The sequence below is a fragment of the Artibeus jamaicensis genome, unplaced genomic scaffold, assembly GCF_021234435.1.
Source record: "Artibeus jamaicensis isolate MK-2021 breed Jamaican fruit bat unplaced genomic scaffold, CSHL_Jam_final contig_1028, whole genome shotgun sequence".
NCBI classification, from domain to species: domain Eukaryota; kingdom Metazoa; phylum Chordata; class Mammalia; order Chiroptera; family Phyllostomidae; genus Artibeus; species Artibeus jamaicensis.
The window spans coordinates 3,403,622-3,428,731 of NW_026521201.1; the positions used below are offsets into that span (position 1 = coordinate 3,403,622).

The 25,110-nt window shown below is 35.9% G+C and overlaps 1 protein-coding gene across 4 annotated transcripts in view; it reads left to right on the forward strand.

Annotated features, from left to right (window-relative positions):
- Positions 1-10: 10 nt before the first annotated feature.
- CUNH12orf4 (chromosome unknown C12orf4 homolog) overlaps positions 11-25,110 on the forward strand; it is a 66,982-nt gene continuing 41,882 nt past the window's right edge. Inside the window, exons 1-6 of one of the 4 annotated variants that reach the window (XM_053662246.1) lie at positions 11-214; positions 1,555-1,757; positions 3,114-3,259; positions 11,089-11,270; positions 23,427-23,526; positions 23,620-23,741. In XM_053662246.1, coding sequence (XP_053518221.1) covers positions 1,580-1,757; positions 3,114-3,259; positions 11,089-11,270; positions 23,427-23,526; positions 23,620-23,741 — 728 coding nt within the window. In that variant the 5' untranslated portion in view covers positions 11-214; positions 1,555-1,579. Of the gene's footprint in view, positions 295-1,554; positions 1,758-3,113; positions 3,260-11,088; positions 11,271-23,426; positions 23,527-23,619; positions 23,742-25,110 lie in introns of all 4 variants that reach the window. The other 3 variants (XM_053662253.1, XM_037152897.2, XM_037152896.2) reach the window with 3 other exon arrangements.

Sequence of the window (25,110 nt, forward strand, 5' to 3'; positions counted from 1 at the left end):
GCTTTGCCGCTACAGTTTCGTCACAAGGGTGGCTTTTGTGCATACTCTGAAATACACAGCAGTAGAAATACTCCTTCTTACACTTTAAATGGTTAAGTTGAGACAGGATGGAACAAGGAAGCACTTAGATCGAAGAATTTTCTACGTGGTGCTGGGAAAGGAAAAGATGTGGGCGAATCGGCCGAAGCGGATTGCTGGCTATAAAAACCAGCGGGTAAGTCAGCCATAGTTCCCTTTGCGGCGGCTTTTGACATTTCGAGTGCGCGGATCCCTCAGACCTCGGAACTTGGAGAGGTGAGTCTAGAACCTAGAGTCATGATGCCCCTTCAGAATGCAGCCCGGTGATAGAGCGGCTGCTCCTTCCTCGGCTGGAGCTTCATAGCCCCTCAGTCTGCCCTTAGAATCTCCACCCCGTTGGCGGTGTAAGTTCGGTCCTGCTCTCGTCCTCCCATCCCATTCTTGCATGGGAATCCTTCTTTGATTTCACCCCCGCTTTAAAAAAAAAAAGAAAATGCGGGGAGAGAGAACTAAAGAATTAATTTGTTGAAACATACGTCTAAGTGTTGAACCTATTGAAACGAAAGCTAATGGTTATTATTTACCAAAAGCATTTAGCCAAGGAAAAAGAGCAAAAAGTGTTCTAGGCAAAGAAAGACCATTCAGAGAGATTGGGAGTGGGAAAAGAGGTTTAGTATTGAAAGGAGTTCAATATGGCTGGAAAATAAAGTTTGCAAATTTGTGCCTTGGGGAGGAGAGGTGCAGGTGCTGAAAAAAAAAAAACCTGGAGATTTAAGCAGAGGCATTGTAAATTGGGTTAAGGAGTTTGAATTTTATCCGATCAGGTGTCTACTTTGGAAAGATTACTATGAGTTCACTGTCCTGTCTTGTTCTGATTCAGAATAGTGTAAGAACTGCTTTGATGAGGAAAAAGCCTAGACATTGAAATCTAGGAAGGAGGCTGATAAGTAAACCTTTACTTGATATTGATTCTTACTCTTTTTGACTAGATTTTTCTGTTTCTGAACAACATCCTTGCAGGATATTTTGTCTGAACAGCCTGCCTTGTGGGATATTTTGTGCTTTCTATTTTCTGTATATCTTTTTCCCGTATGGAAATCTTTCCGATGCCCATTTCCCTTCCCTCTATCCCCAGTCTGATCTCATACATCATAAGATCTCCAAGATTGCTTCTTGGTCCCTGATCTGTTACTTTGACATTATAGTCACCAGCTGTTTCACAAATTCTATTATCTGCCCACCCATGCATCTCTTCCTAAGAATCCTTTCTGCTCTTTTCTCCATGTTCTTTTCCTGTTCTTGAGACCCCTACCTAGGAATGCTAAGTTCTCTATGGGCACATTTTTTTCTTAAACAAACCTTAAGCTTTTCATTTTAAAAAGAAGCATTTCATTTTCCTCATGAAGATGATAAAAGTAGAAAAACTAGAATAATTGGCTAAGAGTCACTCAAATAAAATCTCTGAATGGCAGAACATTGTCTTAGGTACATCATGTTTTTGATGGACTTATACCCTGCTGCTTATTCTTTTGTTAGTTCTGTAGAGATCCTGCGAAAGAAGATGAAGAAGAACAGAGAAAGATTCTGCAACAGAGAAAGGGAATTTGTGTATAAATTCAAAATAGGAGGTCAGTGCTTAGAACTGAGGGTGCCCCTCAAATTTCCTGTTCAAGAGAATGCCAGTGATTTACATGGACGTCTGATGCTACTGCACAGTTTACCATGCTTTATAGAAAAAGGTGAGAATGATGTTTTTAATACCACTTTATTATTTTTCTAGAGTCTCTGTCATTAACAGTTTCATGTTAGAAAGCATGAACCTAAGAAGCATTGGAAAGAGCCAAAAATGTAAAGTGTTTAACTTCTTTTAAGAACAAAAATGTTCCCCAGACCTTTGTTTTATTTAGTGTTTTTTCCTGTAACCGTTGTAGTTGTTTATAAGGCAAGTTAGTATAAAAATTAAGTTATATAATGAAAAATTAGTTACAAAGTTTGGAGTAAAACTTTTAATGTCTTAATTTAGTTGGGTGAATTCATAAGGCATTTCAGCTATCGCTTATTATATTATAGAATTATATTGCTAAGTGCATGGCCCCTTTAATGATCTGGTTCTCAATTCCTGAGATGTCATGGAAGAGAAAGAATACAAATTTTTGAATAATTTTTGCTTACCTAAATTACTTCCATAATCTCATCTGTATTAAACAATTTTTAAAAGTCTCTATTACACCTCACAGAGGGGAAAAGAAAATTTAAATTGAGAATGTGTTGGATTGTAGACAGAGCTCAAGGAAACATAGAAACTTTCTAGCACAATATCATTGTACAAATAAAGAAATCTGTACATAAAGACGTTAAATTATTTGCCTTTGGCATTGGTTCTAAATATTTGTTCCCTGGTCAGAAGCAATAACATCACCTGGAAACTTGTTAGAATTGCATGTTCTTGAGCCCCATGCTATTTTGCTCAATCAGAAACTCTGAGGGTAGCGTGCTAGTTCAGTAAGCCCTCTAGGGAATTCTGATGCATACTAAAGACTGAGAAGCACTGGTCTAATGTGACATTGTGGACAGAGCCAACACAGGAATACAAGTACCCTGACTTCTATCTCAGTGCTTTTCCCATTATATCAGCCTCTGAATTTTGCCTCTAGAAGTAGAATTACAGAAATCTGAATTAAATGAGTTTTAATATACTAATTCAATTTCTTCAGAATCAAAGAGTATAGCACTACATGTATAGGAAACTATTTCATTTAAGTATAGGTTCAAACCCTCAAAATCTGTAGAAGGGTTCTATATGTGACTTTACCTACTCAGTTTCAAACTGAAGCATCAGGCTTAAGATATTAACAAATTATGTCAAAGTTATACATAAGAGTTAAGAATTTTGACTATTCTTCAAGCAATAACCTATAATACTAAAGGAAAATGGTTGTGAATTAGTTAAATGATCCCCTAAACTTTTATTTAGACATTTTATAAGGGGATAAGCTTGATGTAATAAAATTTCACATTGGGATGCTTAGTCAGGTAAAATATCTCTGTCTATGTCTGGATTTTGCTGACGATGGCATTTCTTGATCCTATTACAGACTTAAAAGAAGCTCTGAGCCAGTTTATAGAAGAAGAATCCCTCCGAGATTATGATAGAGAGGCTGAAGCATCTCTGGAAGCTGTGAAGTCAGGTGAAGTAGATTTACATCAGCTGGCAAGTACGTGGGCCAAAGCTTACGCTGAGGTAAGAAAATAGATCGGATTGTAAATTTCCACAATATTTTGAACTTTGATGAGTATTTTTAAATTGCTAAGATAATAGTGAAACAGTTGGAGAATCATTTTTCTCTAATTATAAAAGTTTATTCTATAACATACAATATATATTGATACTTGAATACTTCCTTTTATATCAGGGTCAGTACCCAAGACTCGGTAATTTATGTAATGCCTTTATAAAACAAGAGGCTGCTTTTGTATCTGTAACCAGCATAGGGTCGCCAGATTTAACAGGACACCAGTTACATTAGAATTTCAGTTAAACAACAAATACTTTTTAAGTAAAAGCATATTCCACATATTCTATGGAACATATTCATAGTAAAAATTTATTCATTTTTTATCTGAAATTTTAATTTGACTTGGTGACCTGTGTTTTGTCTAGCAACCCTACACTAGCAGTAGTAGTTTATTTTAATCTGGTTTACTTTGTCTTCTCACTTACCTTCACTGTTGTTACATAGTTAAGTTTTCTATTAAAATATTACACCTTATTTTATAAAGTCTAACAAGCCATTGATCATAGCACACCATTATTTTATTTACTACTAAGAACGCCTCCACCTTTAAACTGTGATAGAATGTCAAGATGCTATCAAATATAAGATATATTCTGATTTTTGGAGAGTTGTAATGTGGAAAACTATGTATCTTAGAATTGATGAAATATAGTACTTTGAGAACCTTTTATATGCCTGGTACTATATTAGGTGTTGGGTATAAAATAGTGAGCAAGACAAACACAAAAGAAATTTGTTTTAGTTAGAGAGGGAGATATAGCACTATGTAAACAAACAAATTTAATATTTACAAGCTACAATGAGTGAATTACATCCCAATTTAAGCAACTCAGTTTGTAAGAATAAAAAAGAAATCAATTTTATGGGATCGCATTTGTCATTCTAAGCAGTTTGGTCTTTGCCAGAAAGGTTTCCTAATTTATATAAATGATAACACTACTTATACATATTTTAAATTCTAAAAACATAATTGTTTTATTAAAAAGATATGTCTGTGATAATTACAATTTAAAGAAACCTAATCTCTGCTGATATAAAGAAAGAAAGCTATAAAATGTATTAAAAGAATAATTTCATTGAACTTATTCAGCCAATATTTTTGTGCCTCTAAAATGGATGGGTTATATTGCTGAGGCTAAACGTTTGCCTTCCAGAAGCATACAGTCTAGTAGGAAGACAAAGAAATCCACAGACTGTTGCAACACTGTGCAGTTGGTGTTACGACTAGGGTAAAGTACTGTGGGGTCATTTAGAAAAGTTGGGGGAAGAAGGAGTGGTCAAGAAAGAATTCTTGAAGAAAGCAGTTTCTCCTCTAGGATTGCTTGTTTTAATATAAAATCTGGAAGCAGAACCAATCCCATCCTTGATTTTATATAACCAAAGAGAGAACTTTCTGAATTCTAGGTCAATAAATGCTTCCTTGTTTTTTTAATTATAAAAAATGATTACCATGTATACTAAATTTATGGTTTTACTTTTGTGCTTTAGCCATTCTAAAAATAGGAATTTGACTATCTTTCAAATTAATGACCCTAACAATAGTAACAATAATAGCAACACATATCTAACAAAATAGTAACACTTTATACTTATTAATTTAATCACAAGAGTACAGATTTATCATGAATTAAATATCATCAGTGTCAATTGAGCAAGTACTCTATTCTACACTCATTCTACATTTAGTAAGTACATAGCACTTTTTGTAGAGTTCAGATTTCTAGCAGTGCCAGGGTTAGAACTATAGTAGCTTCTTCATCTTTAAAGAATTAAGGAGAAAGAAAGGCAAAGAAGTGATTTTTAATAGTAAAAAAGGAAATATTTACAGGAAAGTAAATGACAAGAACCAAGTATTGCTATACCCACTGGATATGTTTAAGTTCTCACTTGCTGTGAAAATTATAATATAAAAGCCAAGCAGCTCAATACAAACTTGAGAAATATGGGAGTTAGTGAGCAAAAGGAAGAAATTAAAAAAGAAAAGGGAGCTCTGTAGCAGATTGCAAAAGAGCCTGCAAGAGATTAGAAGCCTCAGAATTGTGGAGATTAGAAAAATCAAAGTATAACCAGCAGCAGACTCTGATCGTAGAAGCAGAACGGAGCAGTCAATGAGACAGAAGAGTGCTAAAGCTTCTTTGCAACATACAGGTAAATAGTATTTCAGTAACCTGGAGATGAACAAGGAGCATTAATAAGGAGGTGAAATAACAATGTTTATAGTAATACCAGTTGCCTAGGGTTATAAGAGAATGAGCTCCATTTTATAGAAATGGATTTACTAGATATTTCAGATATAACATACTTAAATCATGAAACTTTTATTTTAACCACTTTTTGATACAGATCTTTTGCAAATGTGGAACACATTTCCTTGTTTTCATAAGCATGGTATATCAGATTCAGTTCTTCCTATTGACCCCAGATCATCCTTGTAAGTGTAAGTGATTATACCTTTATACAATGATACAGCGAAGCACTGCTACAGAGGGAGGCCTGTCTGTCCCATCACTGCAGAGATGTGCTGAATATGCTTCTGTTATATGAGGATTTTTAATTAAAGAGGACCAGTGACCCTCATACGCAGAGCTGGGCTTTAGTGGATATGTTTTATGGTGTAAGGAAGTTTTTTTATTTTGTTTTTTTAATAAATATTTTTATTTATTTATTTTTAGAGAGGATAAGGGAGGGAGAAAGAGAAGGAGAGAAACATCAATGTGTGGTTGCCTCTCATGCATCCCCCACTGGGGACCTGGCCCACAACCCAGGCACGTGGCCCAGACTAGGAATGGAACGGTGACTCCTTGGTTCACAGGCTGGCACTCATTCCACTGAGCCATACCAGCCAGGGTGGTATAAGGAGGTTTTAATAGTTTATTAGAGTATATGTGACCGTTAATTCCTACCCTGTAGAGTAATGCTATTTTCTTCTGCATTTCCTTTTCTTGTCTACTTTCAGAGGATCTATTGCTTGCTTTTTTCTGCTTCTGGTCCCTAAAAATCTAATTATACTGTTTCTTCTAATCACTCCTATATCATTTGTTATTACATTAGATTTCTTTTTTTTTTTTAATAATGAGAAATAAACTCTGATCAGTAAGGAAAAGCAAAGAGAGGAATCATTGTCAAAATTGTGAAGTTTGCTGTTTGTTTTTGGTGGTGCCCTGTCTTCCATTTCAGTACTTAGTTCTCTTTGCATTCATTGATTCAGCAAATGGGTATTGAGCATCAGTTACATATCAAATATTGTATTAGGCACCTGGAGTATAACAAAAACCAAATAGACACAGTTCTCACCCTCACAGAGTATACAGTCTAACAGGGCGACATTTAAATTCTCTTTAGTGCAGTGTGGTAAATGCTGTGAGAGGGGGACTACAGGGTCCTGTGAGAGCACAAAGCTGGTACACATATGCTAGTCTACAGAACTTTGGGAAAGCTTCCCAGAGGACAGAGAAATTTAGTTAAGACCTGAAAGATGGTTGGAAATAGGTGGGTGAAAGGTGTGTGGTGGAGGAGCAGAGAGAGAATATCCTAGACAGAGGGTGTAACATCTATAAGGCCTGGAGATGAGAGAGCCTGTGGCACATTAGAAAAATGGAAAGAAGTTCAGGATGGCTAGAAAAGAGTCTTGCAAGGCATGTTAATTTTGTCTTTATGCTGATGGTAATGAGCAGCTCTGAAGGAGTTTAGCAGATGAGTGAGAAGATCATGTTTACATTTTAGAAGAATCGGTTTAGTGTATTAGTGTGAACAATATCTTGGAAGGGAGAAATTTGGAATAAGTTAGAAGACTTACAGTTTTAGGGAAGAAATGATGAAATCTTAGTCTAGATAGTAGTAGTGGGGATAAAAAGATAATGTTTTTTATTCATATATTTACTTATTCAACAAATACTGTATGTGGGTTCTGTGCTATGCATTAGGGGTATATCAACAGAACAAATTTGGTTCTTGTTCTTACCTACCGATAGTGAAGAAGAAAGTTATTACACAAGCACATGACTAATGTATAATTGTAAACATCTTATAAGAAAATAAATATGGTTCCAACAGAGAGAACTGGGAAGTGGCAGGCTAACTGATATGGGTTTAGCGAATTCTCCTCTAAGGATGTAACATTTAAGCTGAAACTTAAATGATAAAACATCACTTGGCCTAGATTTCTGTTTGGGACTACTGGGTAGATGGTGGAATGGGGTCTCTGCTCATTTGAGGAGAGGCAAGTTTTGGCATAAAAGTGATGGCTTCAGTTTTACACCTATTGAATATGAAGTGCCCATAAGACACCTAAGTAAAGATGTCTCACAAGGTCTTAAATATATAGATCTGGCAGTCAGGAAAGATAATTAGACTGGAGACCTGGGTGTAGAAGTCATTCATACACAGATGAATTCTGAAGTCATAGAATGAATGAAATTGTGCAGGGTGTTTATGTGAAATGAGAAGATTAGATACCTGGAAAGAATCCTGAGAAAACCCTGTATTATAATTGCGTATTGACTTACTTGTATCCTTTACTTGTGGATATCTACCTGTAATTGTCTCCTTTATTGTCTGTTATAGCTCTGGTATCTAGCACAGAGCCTGCAAATAATAGGGCTTTAGTGTGTGTTAGATAGATAGGATAGATGAACAGCCCCCCCCCAAAAAAAAAAGGGAATGAATGAATATACAAACAAATGACCAGACACTGGCACTTAAGGGATAAACAGAGGAAGAAGGAGCTGCCCAAAGATGTAGAGAGAAGGTAAAAGATTATAGTTTCATGAAAGTTAAGAAAAAGGCACCAAGAAGGAGGGAATAGTCAACAGCTTCAAATGCTGCAGAGAAGTCCAAGCAAGGAAAAGACTCAATAACATTATCTTTGGGGTTTACCAAGTTATCTTATCTGCAGAAAGATCAGTTGCAGTGGATTGGTGGGGGCAGAAATTAGATTTCAATGACTTTAAGAATGTGTGGGAGTATGGAAATAGAATGAATAAAGATAACTCAAGGGCTATATAGAGAAGAAGGACGAGGCACTTTCAAAATGGGAATACAAGGTCAGAGATTTTTTTTTTTAGGATGGTAGAGATGAAGACTAGAAGGGATAGAATCTAGAACTCAAATAGAGAATTAGTTTTTACTGGGAGGAGCGACACTTCTTTCACTATAGCAGAAAGGATGGAGGGATATAAGGGAAGAAAATGTTACTTCTTTGATAGCAGAAGTTGAGGATATTTTCTTCTAACTGCTTCTACTTTATGGAGAACTAATAAAGACAGGCGATGTTTTCAGATGAGGTGGGGGACTAATGAGACAGCTGGGTGTTTGAGAAGAGAACTAACCAGAGGAAGATAGATTGCTAGGCATCAGGGAAGGATTAGAGTCACACCAGTCTGCCACCATAAACTTTAGAGTTTTTGTAATTTTTCTGCTGCAGCTCTCTACGGCCTGGCTGTAAGGTTTAGAGTTTTATTAGGTGAGCAAGAGAAAGAATATCTGTCAGGGGAGTTGAGGATTTTGACAAGACAGTGGTTGAATGCTGGACCATGGAATTTAAACTACAAAGGGAAGAAAGTGAAATTAGGTGGGAGCTAATGGCAGATTAAAAAAGAGAGAGAAAGAGAGAAAAGAGAAGGGCCTATGGAGTAGACGTCCTGATGAGGTTGAAGAAACAGTAGCCTGGGAGTAACCGAATGAGGTCTTAGTTGGAGGGTATACTCAGAAACCAAATGTTTGAATTTTCGAGGTTGAATTGTTCTTAGTAATGATATAGAATGGGTGACTGAGGTGGAGTGGAAGACTTATTAAAGTAGAGAAGAAGGAAGGCAAGGCATAGGATGGGTTATCCATGAGACATCCAAGTGATCAGGGCTGGTGACAGGATGTGGGTCAGAGAAATATGTGGATGAGGGTGAGGGACAGGTAGGTTGTTAGGTAACCATGGCTGCTAAAGATAAGGGATGCCTAATGATTTGAACTCAGAGAAGCTGAGCTTTATTGACAGAATGTGGAGGTAAAAAAAATAATAGCCTGGACATTGAATACTTTCAGCAGGCCTTCACTCAGTGCCCCATTCTCTCAGCTTTCACAGTCGTCTTTCTCATATCATCTCCCCTGAGGTAATGGAAGGGTTAGGTCAAGGAAAAACTGTTTAAGTAGTGCTTCTCATGTAAGCAGTTTCTACCTATTCTAAAGTTTGCTATAGGCTGAGTTTTCAATTGATGCTGCAAATTATTAGCTAGCTGATGTGACTAGTAGGGTACTGCATGTCTGGTGTTATGTACTCCAGACAAATCCCTACCATCTTGCACTCACTCCTTCCTACAAAATTTAGCCTGAACCTGACATGAATTTTGAACCTAGTTTAAATCACATGGGCTGGCTATAATTCCTAGAGCCGTACCAGGTCTAAAGATATACAGCAGCTATCAAAATGTGGTTTCAGGTTTTCAGAGGCATGGAGTAGATGTTCTAGATTGAGCGCATCATCTTAAACCCTTCCCTCCTGATCTGCCAAATTAATTGAAAGAAAACCAGGGGGAAAGTTCACCTACTAACTGACCACATTGAAAATACCTGTTGCTGTGATTAATCCATTTGTTTTCTTTTTAAAGTAAATTATTGCTGCAGTAAGGTTATAGGTTGGGGTACCAGGTCCATGGCCTCTTAGGAACTGGGCCATACAGTAGGGGTGAGTGGCGGGCAAGCAAGTGAACTGGTTCCTGGTGACAAAAAGCTTGGGGGCTGCCATTATAGATTATGGTGTTTAATTTTTTCTTTGGTAAGAAAAGGGAAACATTCAGATTTTTCTTTTTTTTTTTTTTTTTTTTTTACAATTGTGTGTCTACAAAGATCAATAATGGAAAACATTGAAATCTTTTTGTTATTTCCACTTTTGCCATTAAATTGTTTGATCCTCGACCCAGCATATTAGTTTCCTCACTTGTAAAGTACTATGTCTGTCTGATGTGCCTACACATGACATGTCTGTGGGGCAGGACTCTGTACCTGCCTGGGTGGATTTGTGTGTTGTGCTGAGGGTATTCTGTTTTGCCTGTCTATGGGTTTCTGTTTTTATCACTGTTTACTCAGTTGCTTTATCATTTGATAGCTGCTGTTTTCAAGTACCTATAACCATGCTTACATTTTAAGAAGAAAGCAGAATATTAGAAAGGATCAAAATAAGAAAATTATATATGTTTATCTTGATATAAAATTCTATGTATGAATTGGGTTTTCAAAGTTATTGCATCACCATACTTTAGACTACATAGGAACCTCATTTTCTAAATGGATAGCCTATAAAACATTTTAACAATGTATTTCTTAATAATGAAAAGTTTTTTCTAATTATGTGATTAATACATGCAAATTATTCTATTATACAATGCCTTATAATATAAAGAAAGCAAAGGATGTCAGCAGTCCCACTGTCCTGAAATAGCTATCATTAGCATTTTGTTGATCTTTCCTTTGTGTATGTATGTGCTATTTTACAGAAATTGGATTATAGCACACTTAGCCCCATTATCGACACTTCCTGTCTCTCACTGCACATTAGCCCCTCCCCATCCTGCCTCCAGGTAACCTGTATTAACAACTTAGTTTACATTTTTTAATTTTTTATGTGTACTCAGATCATCCCAGATAACCAATATACACACATAAATAAATAGAGGGTCCTGTCCTTGTCTGAGTTACAAAAATAAAATCATAATATACTTTTCTAGTAGTGTATTAAATAAAAATCCTACATCATAATTTTAAAATGTCTGTGTATCATTTGCAGACCACATTAGAGCATGCAAGGCCTGAGGAACCGAGCTGGGATGAAGATTTTGCAGATGTGTACCATGACCTAATCCACTCCCCTGCCTCCGAAACGCTCCTAAATTTGGAACATAATTACTTTGTTAGTATCTCAGAACTGATTGGTGAAAGAGATGTGGAGCTGAAAAAATTACGAGAGAGGTATTTCAAATTTCTTGCATTTTCATAATAAATGTTACATTGTCAAATAGGTGGCCTGCAAAACTTGTTTTTATTTTGTTATGAATAAAATAGGAAAAGTTCTTAATATTAGAAATTACTTATTTTTGTGTGTTTAAATCTGTAATTTCAACTAGGAAATTCTTATAGGTTTATAAAACTTCTCAAGTGATTCACCTAAATAAATTATGGCACTTTACGTATTCTTATTTTTCATAAGAGGAACTGAGATTGAGAACAGGCTGACAGGGACTAGAGGGGAGAAGGGAGGGAATTTCAAGGGAAAAGGGGAAGGGATTGTAGGAACAAGTATAAAGGACACATGGACAATAACAAGGGGGGCCTGAGGGGGTGGGCTGGGATGGGGATAAAAGGCAGAAAACTGTACTTGAACAACAATTAAAATAAAATAAAATTCAAACAAAATTAAATAAAAAATTTAAAAAGTAATAATTTAAAAAAGCAGAATAGCTTACTTCTGATGAAGATTTGCTTTGTTCCAGGCACTGTACAAAGTGCTTTAAATGCTGTCTTAGTTCAGGCTGCTGTAGCAAAATACCATAGACTAGATAGTGTAAACAACAGAAATTTACTTCTCTCTCCTGGCTTACAGACACTGTACCTTCTTGATGTGTGGTCACATGGCCTTTCCTCAGTGTGCGCTCCTACTATGTCTCTTCTAGAAAAAGAGCTCCCGCATCTCTTCCTCTAGGCACTAATCTCATTACAAGGACTTCAACTTTCTAAACTAATTACCTCCCAAAAGTCCTACCTTCAAATACTATCACATTGGGATCTTAGGGTTTCAACATGAATTTGGAGAGGATACAAACGTGCAGTTCTTAACAGATGCCCTATTTCATTTGATCCCCTTAAGGGGCTATACCATACTGCCTCCATGTTTGGAACCTATTTAAAACCTGGGTGTGACTAAGTCCATAGTCTCTTTCAGCTCATTTTGTAAGCTTATTTACATTATGGGGGAAAAAAACACATATTGAAAGAAGTTTTAAGTAGATCTGAATTTATTTTGTATGGATTACCTAATACAGTATGCAGACTGTTTTTATGGTCCATTTTTTTTTCTTCAGAGTAAGGTAAAAAAATTGCTAATATTATTTTATTTTTTTTATATAGCAGAAGTGTGAGTTTATTCTTTTAATTAATTTTTTTCATTTAATACATGAATGTGATATTTAGGCTTTTGAACCAGTTCCTTGTATTCATCTATAGTTTTCTTTTCTTTTTTTAACAGTTGAAAATACATCCAGTTTTATTTTTACTACACCTGAACGTTCTGAGAATTTCTTTGATCACAAGAGCCACCTTCCATATTTCATTCAACCTGACAAGAACTAGTATCTTTAACTCCAGCTTTGATTGAATTTCCTTAAGTGCTGGAAGTAAAGGGGAATGATATAAGGTGTTTTTTTTTTATATCTGTGGCTCCTTAATTGACACAATTCAGTCTTCAAATCTTGACTATTGTTCTAGCCTGCTGTAATGATTTTGGATCTCGTTTTGATTATGGCTCCAGTTAAATTCCCTATCTATTTCATATTCCCACTTCTTGTTGCAGCTTCATATCATAGGAACTTAAAATCTTTAAAATATTTGTATTGTACAAATGCAGTTGTCACCAATTTTGCCCACACCACTATCCCTGCCCCAGCCATCCCCACCTCCCATCCGTGATCCTACCCCATTTTGACTTTGTTCACATGTCTTTTACCCATATTCTATGACAACCCTTCCCCCTTTTTCTCCCATTATCCACTCTCACCTCCCCTCTGGTTACTGTCAGTAATTTCAATGTCTCTGGTTATATTTTGCTTGCTTGTTTATTTTGTTTTGTTGATTAGATTCCACTTTTAGGTGAGATTATATGATATTTATCATTCATCTGGCTTATTTCACTTAGCATGATGCTCTGCAGATCCATACAAGCTGTTGCAAAAGGTAGGAGCTCCTTCTTTCTTTCTGCTGCATAGTATTGCTTCATGGAAATATATAAAATTTTGATCCACTCATTTATTGATGGGAATGTGCATTGCTTCCAACACTTGGCTGTTATAAATTGTGCTGTATGAACATTCGGGTGCTATAGGTTATTTTGAATTGGTGTTTTAAGATTCTTAGGGTATAGTCCCAGCAGTGGAATTGTTTGGTCAAAAGACAATTCCATTTCTAATTTTCTGAGGAAATTGCATACTGTTTTCCATAGTGGCTACACCAATCTGCATTCCTGCCAACAGTGCACTAGGGTTCCTTTTCTCAACAACCTCCCCAGCACTATGGTTTGTTGACTTGTTTATGATGGACATTCTGACCAGGGTGAACTGGTACCTCATTGTGGTTTTAATTTGTATCCCTCTGATGGATAGTGAGGCTGAGCACACTTCAAATATATCTGGGTCCTCTGCATGTTTTCTCTGAAGAAGTACCCATTCAGGTTCTTTGCCCATTTTTAATTGGTTTGTTTGTTTTGCTGGAGTGGAGTTGTGTGACTTCTTTACATATTTTGGAGATCAAACACTTGTCCAAGGTATCATTAGCAAATATATGTTCCTATACAGTTGGTTCCCTTTTCATTTTGCTGATGTTTTTAACCTTGCAGAAGCTTTTTATTTTGATGAAATCCTACTTGTTTACTTTTTCCTTTATGTCCCTTGCTCTTGGGGATGAATTTTTAAAAATATTGCTGCATGGAGTATCTGAGATTTTCCTGCTTATGCTTTCTTCTAGGACTTTTATGGTGTCAGGGTTTATATTTAAGTCTTTACTTCATCATGAGTTTATTTTGGTGTATAGTATGAGTCGGTGGTCGAGTTTCATTTTTTGGCATGTCCAGATCTCCCAAAACCATTTGTTGAAGAGGCTATTTTTACTCTACTTTATGCTTCTGTCCTCTTTGTCCAATTTTAATTGACCATAGAGGTTGGGTTTATTTCTAGGCTCTCTATTCTGTTTCTTTGATTCATGTGTCTGTTCTTATGCCAGCCCCTAACTGTTTGATTACTATGCCCTTGCAATATAGTTTGATATCAGGTATTGTGATCCCTCCTATTGTATCCTCATTCTCAAAATTGTTGCAGCTATTTGGGGTCATTTATGGTTGCATATAAACTTTTTTTATTTTATTTAGTTATTTTTCAAGTACAGTTTTTTGTCTATTTCTCCCATCCCAGCCTCCCCCGCCCCTTGCTCCCCACCACCCTCCCATTTCCACCCCCCTTAGTTCTCATCCCTGTGTCCTTCCTATTTGTTCCTCCAAATCCCTCCCCCTTTTTCCCCTTAAATTCCCTTCCCTCTCCCCTCTGGTCACTGTCCCCTTGTTCTCTATTTCAGTGTCTTTGTTTTTTTTCTGCTTGCTTGTTTGTTTTACTGTTTACCTCCCTGTTAAAGTTGAGATCGTATGGTATTTATCTTTCAACACCTGGCCTATTTCACTCAGCATAACGCTTTCCAGTTCCATCCATTGTTGTTGCAAATGGTAGTAGCTCCTTCTTTCTCTCTGCTGCATAGAATTCCATTGTGTATATGCACCACAATTTTTTGATCCATTCATTTACTGACGGCACCTAGGTTGCTTCCAACTCTTGGCTATTGTAAATTGTGCTGCTATGAACATTGTGGTGCATAGGTTCTTTGAAATTGATGTTCTAGGATTCTTAGGATATAATCCTAGCAGTGGAATTGCTGGGTCAAAAGGCAGGTCGATTTTTATTTTTCTGAGAAAATTCCATACTGTTTTCCATAATGGTTGTACCAGTCTGCAATCTCACCAACAGTGGACTAAGGACCCCTTTTCCCCACAACCTCTCCAACATTTGTTGTTTGTTGCTTTGTTTATGATAGCCATCCTGACCAGTGTAAAGTGGTATCTCATTGTGGTTTTAATTTGCATCTCTCTGATAGCTAACGATATTGAGCATCTCTTCATGTGTCTCTGGATCCTCTGTATGTCCTCCTTGGAGAAGTGTCTGTTCAAATCCTTTTCCCATTTTTTAATTGGGTTGGTTGTCTTAGAGTGGAGTCATGTAAGTTCTTTGTATATTTTGGACATTAAACCTTTGTCTGAGGTATCATTGGCAAATATGTCTTCCCATACAGTTGGTTGTCTTTTTAATTTAATACTGTTTTCTTTAGCCATGCAGAAGCTTTTTATTTTGATGAGATCCCATTTGTTTATTCTTTCCTTTATATTCTTTGCTCTAGGGGACATATCAGTAAAAATGTTGCTGCGTGAAATATCTGAGATTTTCTTGCCGATGTTCTCCTCTAGGATTTTAATGGTGTCACGGCTTATATTTAAGTCTTTTATCCACCTTGAATTTATTTTGGTGTATGGTGTAAGTTGGTGCTCAAGTTTCATTTTTTTTTGCACGTAGCTGTCCAGTTCTCCCAACACCATTTGTTGAAGAGGCTATCTTTACTCCATTTTATGTTACTACCCCCTTTGTCGAATATTGACTGTAGAGAGTTGGGTTGATTTCTGGGCTCTCTGTTCTGTTCCATTGGTCTATGTGCCTGTTTTTATGCCAGGACCAGGCTGTTTTGATGACAGTGGCCTTGTAATACAGTTTGATATCAGGTATTGTGATCCCCCCTACTTTGTTCTTCTTTCTCAAAAGAGCAGCTGCTATTCGGGCTCGTTTATGGTTCCATATAAATTTTCGAAGTGTTTGTTCTATGTCTGTGAAATATGCCATGGGTACTTTAATAGGTATTGCATTGAATCTGTATATTGCTTTGGGTAGTATGGACATTTTGATGATGTTAATTCTTCCAATTCATGAACAAGGTATATGTTTCCATTTGTGTCTTCCTTGATTTCTTTCTTCAGGGCTGTGTAGTTTTCTGCATACAGGTTTTTTACCTCCTTAGTTAGGTTTATTCCCAGATATTTTATTTTTCTTTATGCTATATTGAATGGGATTTTTTCCTTGATTCCTGCTTCTGCTGATTCATTGTTGGTATACAAATATGCCTTTAATTTCTGGATATTGACTTTGTAACCAGCTGTTTTGCCAAATTCATTAATTTAGTTCGAGCAGTTTTTGGGTAAAGTCTATAGGATTTTCCATGTACACTATCATGTCATCTGCAAACAGTGACAGTTTTGCTTCCTCCTTTCCAATTTGGATGCCTTTTATTTCCTTTTCTTGCCTGATTGCTGTGGCTAAAACTTCCAATACTATATTGAATAGAAGTGGTGAAAGTGAACATCCTTCTTTTGTTCCTGATATTAGTGGAAAAGCTTTTAGTTTTTGCCCATTGAGTATGATGTTGGCCATAGGTCTTTCATATATGGCCTTTATTATATTGAGGAATGCTCCCTCTATTCCCACTTTGCTGAGTGCTTTTATCATAAATGGGTGTTGTACGTTATCAAAAGCTTTTTCCCCATCTATTGATATGATCCTGTGGTTTTTGTCTTTGCTTTTGTTTGTGTGATGTATTACACTTACCGATTTGCAAATATTGAACCATCCTTGCACCCCTGGGATGAATCCCACTTGATCATGGTGTATGATCTTTTTGATATATTGTTGGATGCGATTTGCCAATATTTTGTTGAGGATTTTAGCATCTATGTCCATCAGTGATATTGGCCTGAAGTTTTCTTTCTCTGTTGTGTCTCTGTCTGGTTTTGGAATTAGGATGATGCTGGCTTCATAAAAAGAATTTGGGAGTTTTCCATCCTTCTGGATTTTTTGGAATAGTCTGTGGAGAATAGGGGTTAGCTCTTCCTTAAATGCTTTGTAGAATTCTCCTGTGAAACCATCTGGTCCAGGACTTTTGTGTGATGGGAGTTTTTTGATTAATGCTTCAATTTCTTTTGCTGTTATTGGTGTGTTTAGATTTTCTGCTTCTTTTTCATCGAGTTTTGGAAGATTGTATTTTTCTAGAAATGTGTCCATTTCCCCTAGGTTTTCAAATTTCTTGGCATACAGTTCTTCATAGTAATTTCTTACAATCCCTTCTATTTCTGTGGTATCAGTTGTAATCTCTCCTCTTTCATTTCTGATTGTGTTTATTTGTGTCCTCTCTCTTCTTTTCTTGATGAGCCTACTTAAAGGCTTGTCTATTTTGTTTATTTTTTCAAAGGACCAACTCCTGGATTCATTGATCCTTAGAATTGTACTTTTAGTCTCTATGTCATTTAGTTCTGCTCTGATCTTGGTTATTTCCTTCCTTCTACTTGCTTTGGGCTGCTTTTGTTGTTGTTCCTCGAGTTCTTGCGGGCGTAGAGTAAGGTCATTTGTTTGAAATGTTTCTGTTTTCTTTAGGTAGGCCTGTACTGCTATAAAGTTCCCTCTCAGGACTGCCTTCGCTGTGTCCCATAAATTTTGGGTTGTTGTGAGATCATTTTCATTTGTTTCCAGAAACTTTTTGATTTCTTCCCTAATTTCATTCTTGACCTATTCGTTGTTTAATAGCATACCATTCAGTCTCCATGATTTTGGGTGTTTTCAGTTTTTTCCTTTGGGGTTGGTTTCCAGTTTCAGTCCCTTGTGGTCAGAAAAAAATGCTTGGTATGATTTCAATATTCTTGAATTTGTTGAGGCTTGTTTTGTGTCCTATCATGTGGTCTATCTTTGAGAATGTTCCATGTGCGTTTGAAAAGAATGTGTATTTAGCTTCTTTGGGGTGAAGAGCTCTGTATATATCAGTTAGGTCCATTTCATCAAGGGTGTTGTTTAATGCCGCAATGTCTTTGTTGATATTTTGTTTGGAAGATCTGTCCATTTTTGATAGTGGGGTGTTAAAATCCCCCACTATAATTGTGTTGCTGTCTATATCTTTCTTGAATTCCTCTAAGATTTTCCTTATATATTTTGGTGCTCCTATGTTGGGTGCATATATATTTATGATGTTAATGTCTTCTTGGTGGATTCTTCCCTTGAGTATTATGAAGTAACCTTCTGGGTCACTCTTTATGGCTCTTTTTTTGAAGTCTATTTTGTCTGATATGAGAAGTGCTACCCCAGCTTTTTTTTCTTGTCCATTTACTTGGAAAATTTGTTTCCAGCCTTTCACTTTTAGTCTGTGATGGTCTTTTGTCCTGAGGTGGGTCTCTTGTAGGCAGCATATGTGTGGGTCATACTTTCTTATCCATGACACTATTCTGTGTCTTTTGATTGGAGCATTTAATCCATTTACATTTAAGGTTATTTTGATAGGTACTTATTCACTGCCATTTTTGTACCTGTGTTCCTCTCTGTCTCCCTCTTTTCCTTCCTTCCCTTAAAGCAGTCCTTTTAGTATTTCTTGTAGGGCTGGTTTGGCGTATTCTTTTAGACTTCTTTTTGTCATGGAAGCTCTTTATTTGGCCTTCTATCTTGATTGAGAGCCTTGCTGGGTAAAGTAGCCTTGGTTGTAGGCCTCTGGTTCTCATTACTTGGAATATTTCTTGCCATTCTCTTCTTGCTTGGAGTGTTTCCATTGAGAAATCAGTAGCTAACCTTATTGGGGCTCCCTTGTATGTTACTTCTTTTTTCTCCCTTGCTGCCTTTAAGATTCTCTCTTTGTCTTGGAATTTTGCCATTTTAATGATGATGTGTCTTAAAGTGGGCCTCCTTGGGTTCCTCTTCATTGGGACTCTCTGTGATTCCTGGATTTGTGAGACTTTTTCTCTCATCAAATTAGGGAAATTTTCTGTCATTACTCTTTCAAATACCTTTTCTATCCCTTGTTCTTCTTCTTCCCCTTCTGGTATTCCTATTATTCGGATATTATTATGTTTCATATTGTCTTGCATTTCTCTTAATCCCTCTTCATTCTTTCTGAGCCTCTTTTCATTTTCTTGCTCTTTCTGTGAGATGCTTTCTACTTTGTCCTCCAACTTGCTAATCCTACCCTCCGCCTCATTTATCCTACTTTTGAAACTCTACTGTGTTCTTCAAATCGGAAATTGTATTCTTCATTCCTTCTTGTCCCTTGCTGATATTTTCTATTTCCTTTTTGATGTTGATGTAGTTTGCAGAGAGATCATTGTAGTTCCCCTGTAGTTTCTGGTAGTTCGCTGTTATCTCTTTGAACTTCATAATAACCAGTGCTTTGAATTCACTATCTGATAGTTGATTAGCCTCTATTTCATCTAACATTCTTTCTGAAGTTTCTGCTTTTTCTTTCATTTGGGGATTGTTTCTTTGTCTTCCCATTGTTTGAGACTCTTCTTTTTAGTATCAGCTTCTAAAGTTGATCTGTTCTGACACCCTGGGTTTATGGTGTGAACTTCTGTGGTATAATACCTGTGAAGTTCAGTGGTGCAGACTCCTTCAAGTATCTTGATGTTTTCCATCTCCACCTACTCTCACGCCAGTCCTCTCCTACCCCTGTTGAGTGTCCCGGCTCCAGTAGCCGACTCCTACAGCGCCGAGACCCGTTGCTATGGCAGCGGCACAGGGGCCGAGAGTGTCCCAGCTCCCATAGCTGACTCCTCTGGCTCCCAGGTCCGTCACAAGGGCTTGGGGTGTCCGGCTCCCGTACCTGACTCCACGGTGTCCAATCCTGTCACTATGGCAGCGGCACAGGGGCCGATAATTTCCCAGCTCCCATAGCCGACTCCTCTGGCGCCCAGGCCCATCATAGGGGTTTGGAGTGTCCGGCTCTTGTAGCTGACTTCCTGGCGCCCAGGCCCATCTCTATGGCGGTGGCACAGGGGCCTCCAGTGTCCTGGCTCCTGTAGCTGACTCTGCCGCTGTCTGGTGTTTCAGCATCGGTCACAATCTCTGGTCTTTTAATTTCATAAATGCTGGAAAACCGATGGTTTATTGTGCTGTTTCTCTATAGATCTGCCAGGATTTTCACCCACAAGTACAGGTGCTAGAATCCACTCCGTCCTACTCCGTCGCCATCTTCCCAGCATCCTCTAATATTATTTATTGTAAAGCATGACTTTCCAGACTGCTTCCTGGTAGTTCCATAATTATAGTAATAAGTCAGGACAAACTTCTTCTAGATAATCCATTTTGATTTAGCTGATTCTAATAACATTTATTGCCTTAAAAACATTTACTTAAGACTTTAGGTATATATTGCATTAAGATAATTTTTTTTAGTGTGGCTGATTTAAAATTTCTCTGATTGAGAAATTATATTAGGAACAAATTACATATTATGAAATCAGTCCCAAATAAGTAAATTTAAAATAATGTACTGGTTTGCTTCTGTCCTTCATTAGCTCCACATAAGAAAACTTTGGGGCTAGCAAAATGAGAATAATATGTTATTTTGAGGGTTGTCATAATTAAGAAAACTTAAAAATAAAAATCATAAGCAAATGTATATAATCACTTTTCCTATGGTCTACTGTCCTTTGTGTAGCAGATCAGCATTCTTCTATTACATAGATTTGTAAATTTCCACAATAATTCCACTCCTCTGAACCTTTGATTATCATATCCAATAAGATATTAGAACTTTCTCTGTGTCCAAAAAGAACATGATGTTTTGTGACATTTGTCACTCTTTATTTGGGTTTGGAATTTGGGTTTGCTGATAAGCTCTTTGGAGGCAGTTTATTTTTCTCTAGATGGGATACTTAGAGTATAGGTAGTTGCCACCAAGTAAATAGTTGAAGCTGTGTCCATGGGGGAAAGAAAAATTTGATTTTTTTCTAGTTCTTTATTATGTAGCCAATAAAATTTTGAATATATTCTTAAAATAAAATAAAAATTAGATTTTTTAGAATAGATAAAAATAGAATTACTTCATACTAATTAATTACCTTCAGTTGAACTTCATTCATTTGATTTTCTGTTACCAAGGCTTCAAATAATATAACTCATTCTGAATCCATTCTTGGATATCAGGTTTTTTGGGACTACAGTCATTCTGCCTATTTAGGTATATTTTAAAAAATACCCAACTTGGCCATTTGTAGTTCATATCAACAGCCTTTACTAGTCCTTTTATTCAAGCTGGTGAACTGCTGTAAATTGTGGCCCACTTTGCTGCCTACTCACTACACCAGAAAATTACATATATGGCCATCAGTATTCTGTGACTGTTCACCTCTTGAGAAACTGAATTAACTTCCCAATTTTCTACACTTACTGGAAAAGACACATTTTTTTTCTATCATGGAAAAGTACACATTTTTTTCTAATAAGGGTTTGTTTTGGTTTGTGTTATTTTTTGAAATGTCCTTGGCCAAACTTCTTGATGGGGCTTTGCTTTTTTTTCTTTCTAAATATAGCCAATATTTGAATATATTTGTTTTAAAAACAGTTTGTAGTTTATCTTTCACATAACCACACTGTTTGCTTGAAAAGGAAAAAATAAGCTATGTTCCTCTTAAAGTACATAATGTAGCAAAGGTGAACAATATATTTAAGGTAAGTTGGAATTCAGTGGTATCTGTGGAATTTCACCCAGAATTTTGGTGCTTGATTCATTTATCCAAATTATGAGCAGAAGAGACACATTTTCCTATTTCTTGTATTTTAATTTCACGGTACATGTTTAAAAGACAGTTTCTAAACACAGCATCAATAACAGTTATAACGATCTTTTTTCCAAAGCACATCCAAGATAATATACAGGTTGTCAGAATTATCATCCCTGGCATACTGAGCCAATACATAGTAGTTCATCTGAAATATAATAACATTCCTTTGATCTTAACCATAGAAAATATATACTGTGTTATTAATACAGGGTGAGACAAAAGTAGGTTCACAGTTGTGAATACGCCAAACACTTTATTCTTGTATTATTTGTTGTCATATTATTTGCCATATGAACAACTGTAAACCTACTTTTGCCCCACCGTGTATGTCATTAGCTACTTGTTTCTGACATACATTTAGGGTAAAATAAATGTTCGTGAAGTTTTATTTGTTGAGTTCTTATCTATTTATTAGTCTTTCCTCACTGGAAATTAGCTGCTTTTGGCAAACCATATTCAAGTTATGTTTTATAACTTCAAAATGGCAGTGATATTTTTTATCCACTAGAGGGAACATGTGTAATGTAAAATATTGATATATTCATGTGGAAGCTTGTTTTTATAAATATTTAGAAGTTATTTCTGTTTTAAATAAAAATCTTACTTGCCAGTGTAATCTTCTCCTGATCTCTAGTAGTTAGTAAAACAGTGTAGTCTCCACTCCATTAGAACTAAGTGGGGACTGAATGGCATTGAATGTTTAATAGTAGGAGGTGTATATAGAAATGTGTATATGTATAACGTATGAGTGAGTTTCATTTATCGTATACATGTAATTATCTTAATCAGTTGTTATAAAGAAGTATAAACTTTTTCCTAAGAGCAATTGATTTAACTAGAATGATACAAAATTCTTTCTTGGTGTCTGTTTCACTCTTTCCAGGTTTGTTTGAAATATGTTTCAGAACAAATGTATTGACACATTTATATTAGAAAATAATTTTTTGATTTGAAAATTTTAATGAACTTATTTATTAAAATATAACATTATAGAATGGGCAAGAAACTGCAGGTATACAGCTCACTAAACTTTCACAAAGTAATTACACCCATGTAATCATCACCCAGCTCAAGAAAATTAAAATATCTCCAGCACTGCAGAGGCTCCCTTATGCCCATCTAATTACTATCCATCTGTCTCCTGCTCATAACCGTTATGCGAACTTATAATACCGTTGATTAGCTTTGCCTGCAGGGAAAACCATTTTTAATTTCTGTACATTATGTATTTGGATAAATGATGAAGATAAGACTAAAACATATCTTTAGAAGTGTTTTATATTCCTCTGTAAGGAGAACTTGTAATGCAATATCAGTTTCAATTCTCAGAACCTAAGTGGTGGTTTATGGTTATAATATAAACTAACTTCCAAAGGTTGACGTTACTTTAACTCGTGTACAAATAAATAGAAAATGTATTTAAGCTGGAATTGCAGAGTGTCTTCTTTGAGGAAATATGCAGATGAAAAGGGGTCTGGACTTTTAAATATTAACTATGAAGTCCACATCTCCACTTCTGACATTTCAAAATGCTCTCTAGGTATTATAGTTGCCATTCTTGAACATATTCCTATAAAATAAAAATTTTATTTTCACTTCGCAGAGATTGTTCAATGAATCTGGAGTGTTTGTATACCTTTAGATTCTGATGAATATATATGATCTTATTTATGTTTTAGACAAGGTATTGAAATGGAAAAAGTAATGCAAGAATTGGGAAAATCACTGACAGATCAAGACGTAAATTCACTGGCTGCTCAGCATTTTGAATCCCAGCAAGTAAGTGAAATACAATGACTTTTAGATATGCAGTTATTCTTTTTTACTTACTTATTTTTGTAAAAAAATATTTAGTCAATATACTCTTTTTAGGATTTAGAAAATAAATGGTCAAATGAATTAAAACAATCAACTGCCATCCAAAAGCAAGAGTATCAGGAATGGGTGATAAAACTTCATCAAGACCTAAAAAATCCAAACAACAGCTCTCTCAGGTATTAATCATGCATTATTCTTATTAAATGGAAGTTTATTGTTAATAATAATTTGTGTTTATTGTAAAATTGAGCCTTTTAGTTGTAGATATTTTTAAGTTACCAATGAAAATTTAAGGTGGTTTATTTTTTAAAAATATCACACATTTTATGTGGATTGAGAGGGGGATTAATTGGATGGTTTAAAATAGGGATTTCTCCCCTAGAACTTAGCCTTATAAGTGTTTTAGATATGTATACCTAAATACCCCAAGTACTATCTCTTGTTTCTTTAAATTGGTTACCTTTAGTTCAATAAACATCAGTTGAATACATCTTAAATGCTAAGCATTCTCTAAGCAGAAAATAAAAATAATAACTGCCCATATGGAGCTTATATTCTAGAGAAACTAATCTGTAAATAATACCGTATAGAGTGATACGTGCAGTAGTAAAAGCATGTACGAGGTACAATAATAATATAGAGGACTTTTCGTAATTTATAATTTGTATGGTACCTTATAGCCTAAGTACATTGTGTTTCATACATAACCCTAGACCCTGACAGTGCCTATGTTATTTCCTGGACATGCATTCATATATTTGAGAATGTCTTTTTCCACATGATAAAGTATATTTCATTTGGAAATATACTTAATATGGTACAGTAATCCTGTTTCTAGAAGTAGCTGATATATACAACAAACACTTAGAAATAGCATTTTATTTGTGTAATGTCAGTTTCCCCCATTAGTCTTACCTTGAAGACAAAAACCATGTTTGTTTTTGCTGCTGTATACCAGATCCTTGTCAAGTGTCTAGCTCTTGGCGCTGGTACCTAAGACATGCTCAATAAGTATTTATGGGCTGGGGACAAACAGGCAGACATACAGGCAAACTGTTTACCTGATACTTATATTTCCTCTTATCTAAGTATCATAATCTTTCATTTGCCTTATTGTTTTCCCCAAGACAACACCTTAGAAATATTTAAACAGTTGTTATGATTGGAAATGGGATAATATTCTTAACACTAACATATTCTACTGTACTCATTTCAAATGAAAGTAGTGATGACTACAATAAAAAGGGAAAAGTGGAGGGAAAGCTGGACTGGGAACATCTGTATGCTGTAATATTACAATGATGTTTCTCAGACTGCTAGTTGCACTCTGCTAGGGACCATTCTAGATTCTTTACTTTCCAATCAAATTTTTTAAATAACAATAAGATGAAATGGAATGGAACAGAGCACAGTAGAATAGGTAAAAAAAATATGAATATGCACCATGCATGAAACTTTCTATAAATGAACGTATGTATTGAGCCAAAATGCAGAATAAATACTGTATATTATCAAAAATGTGGAATGTCACTAATTTAGTTAGGG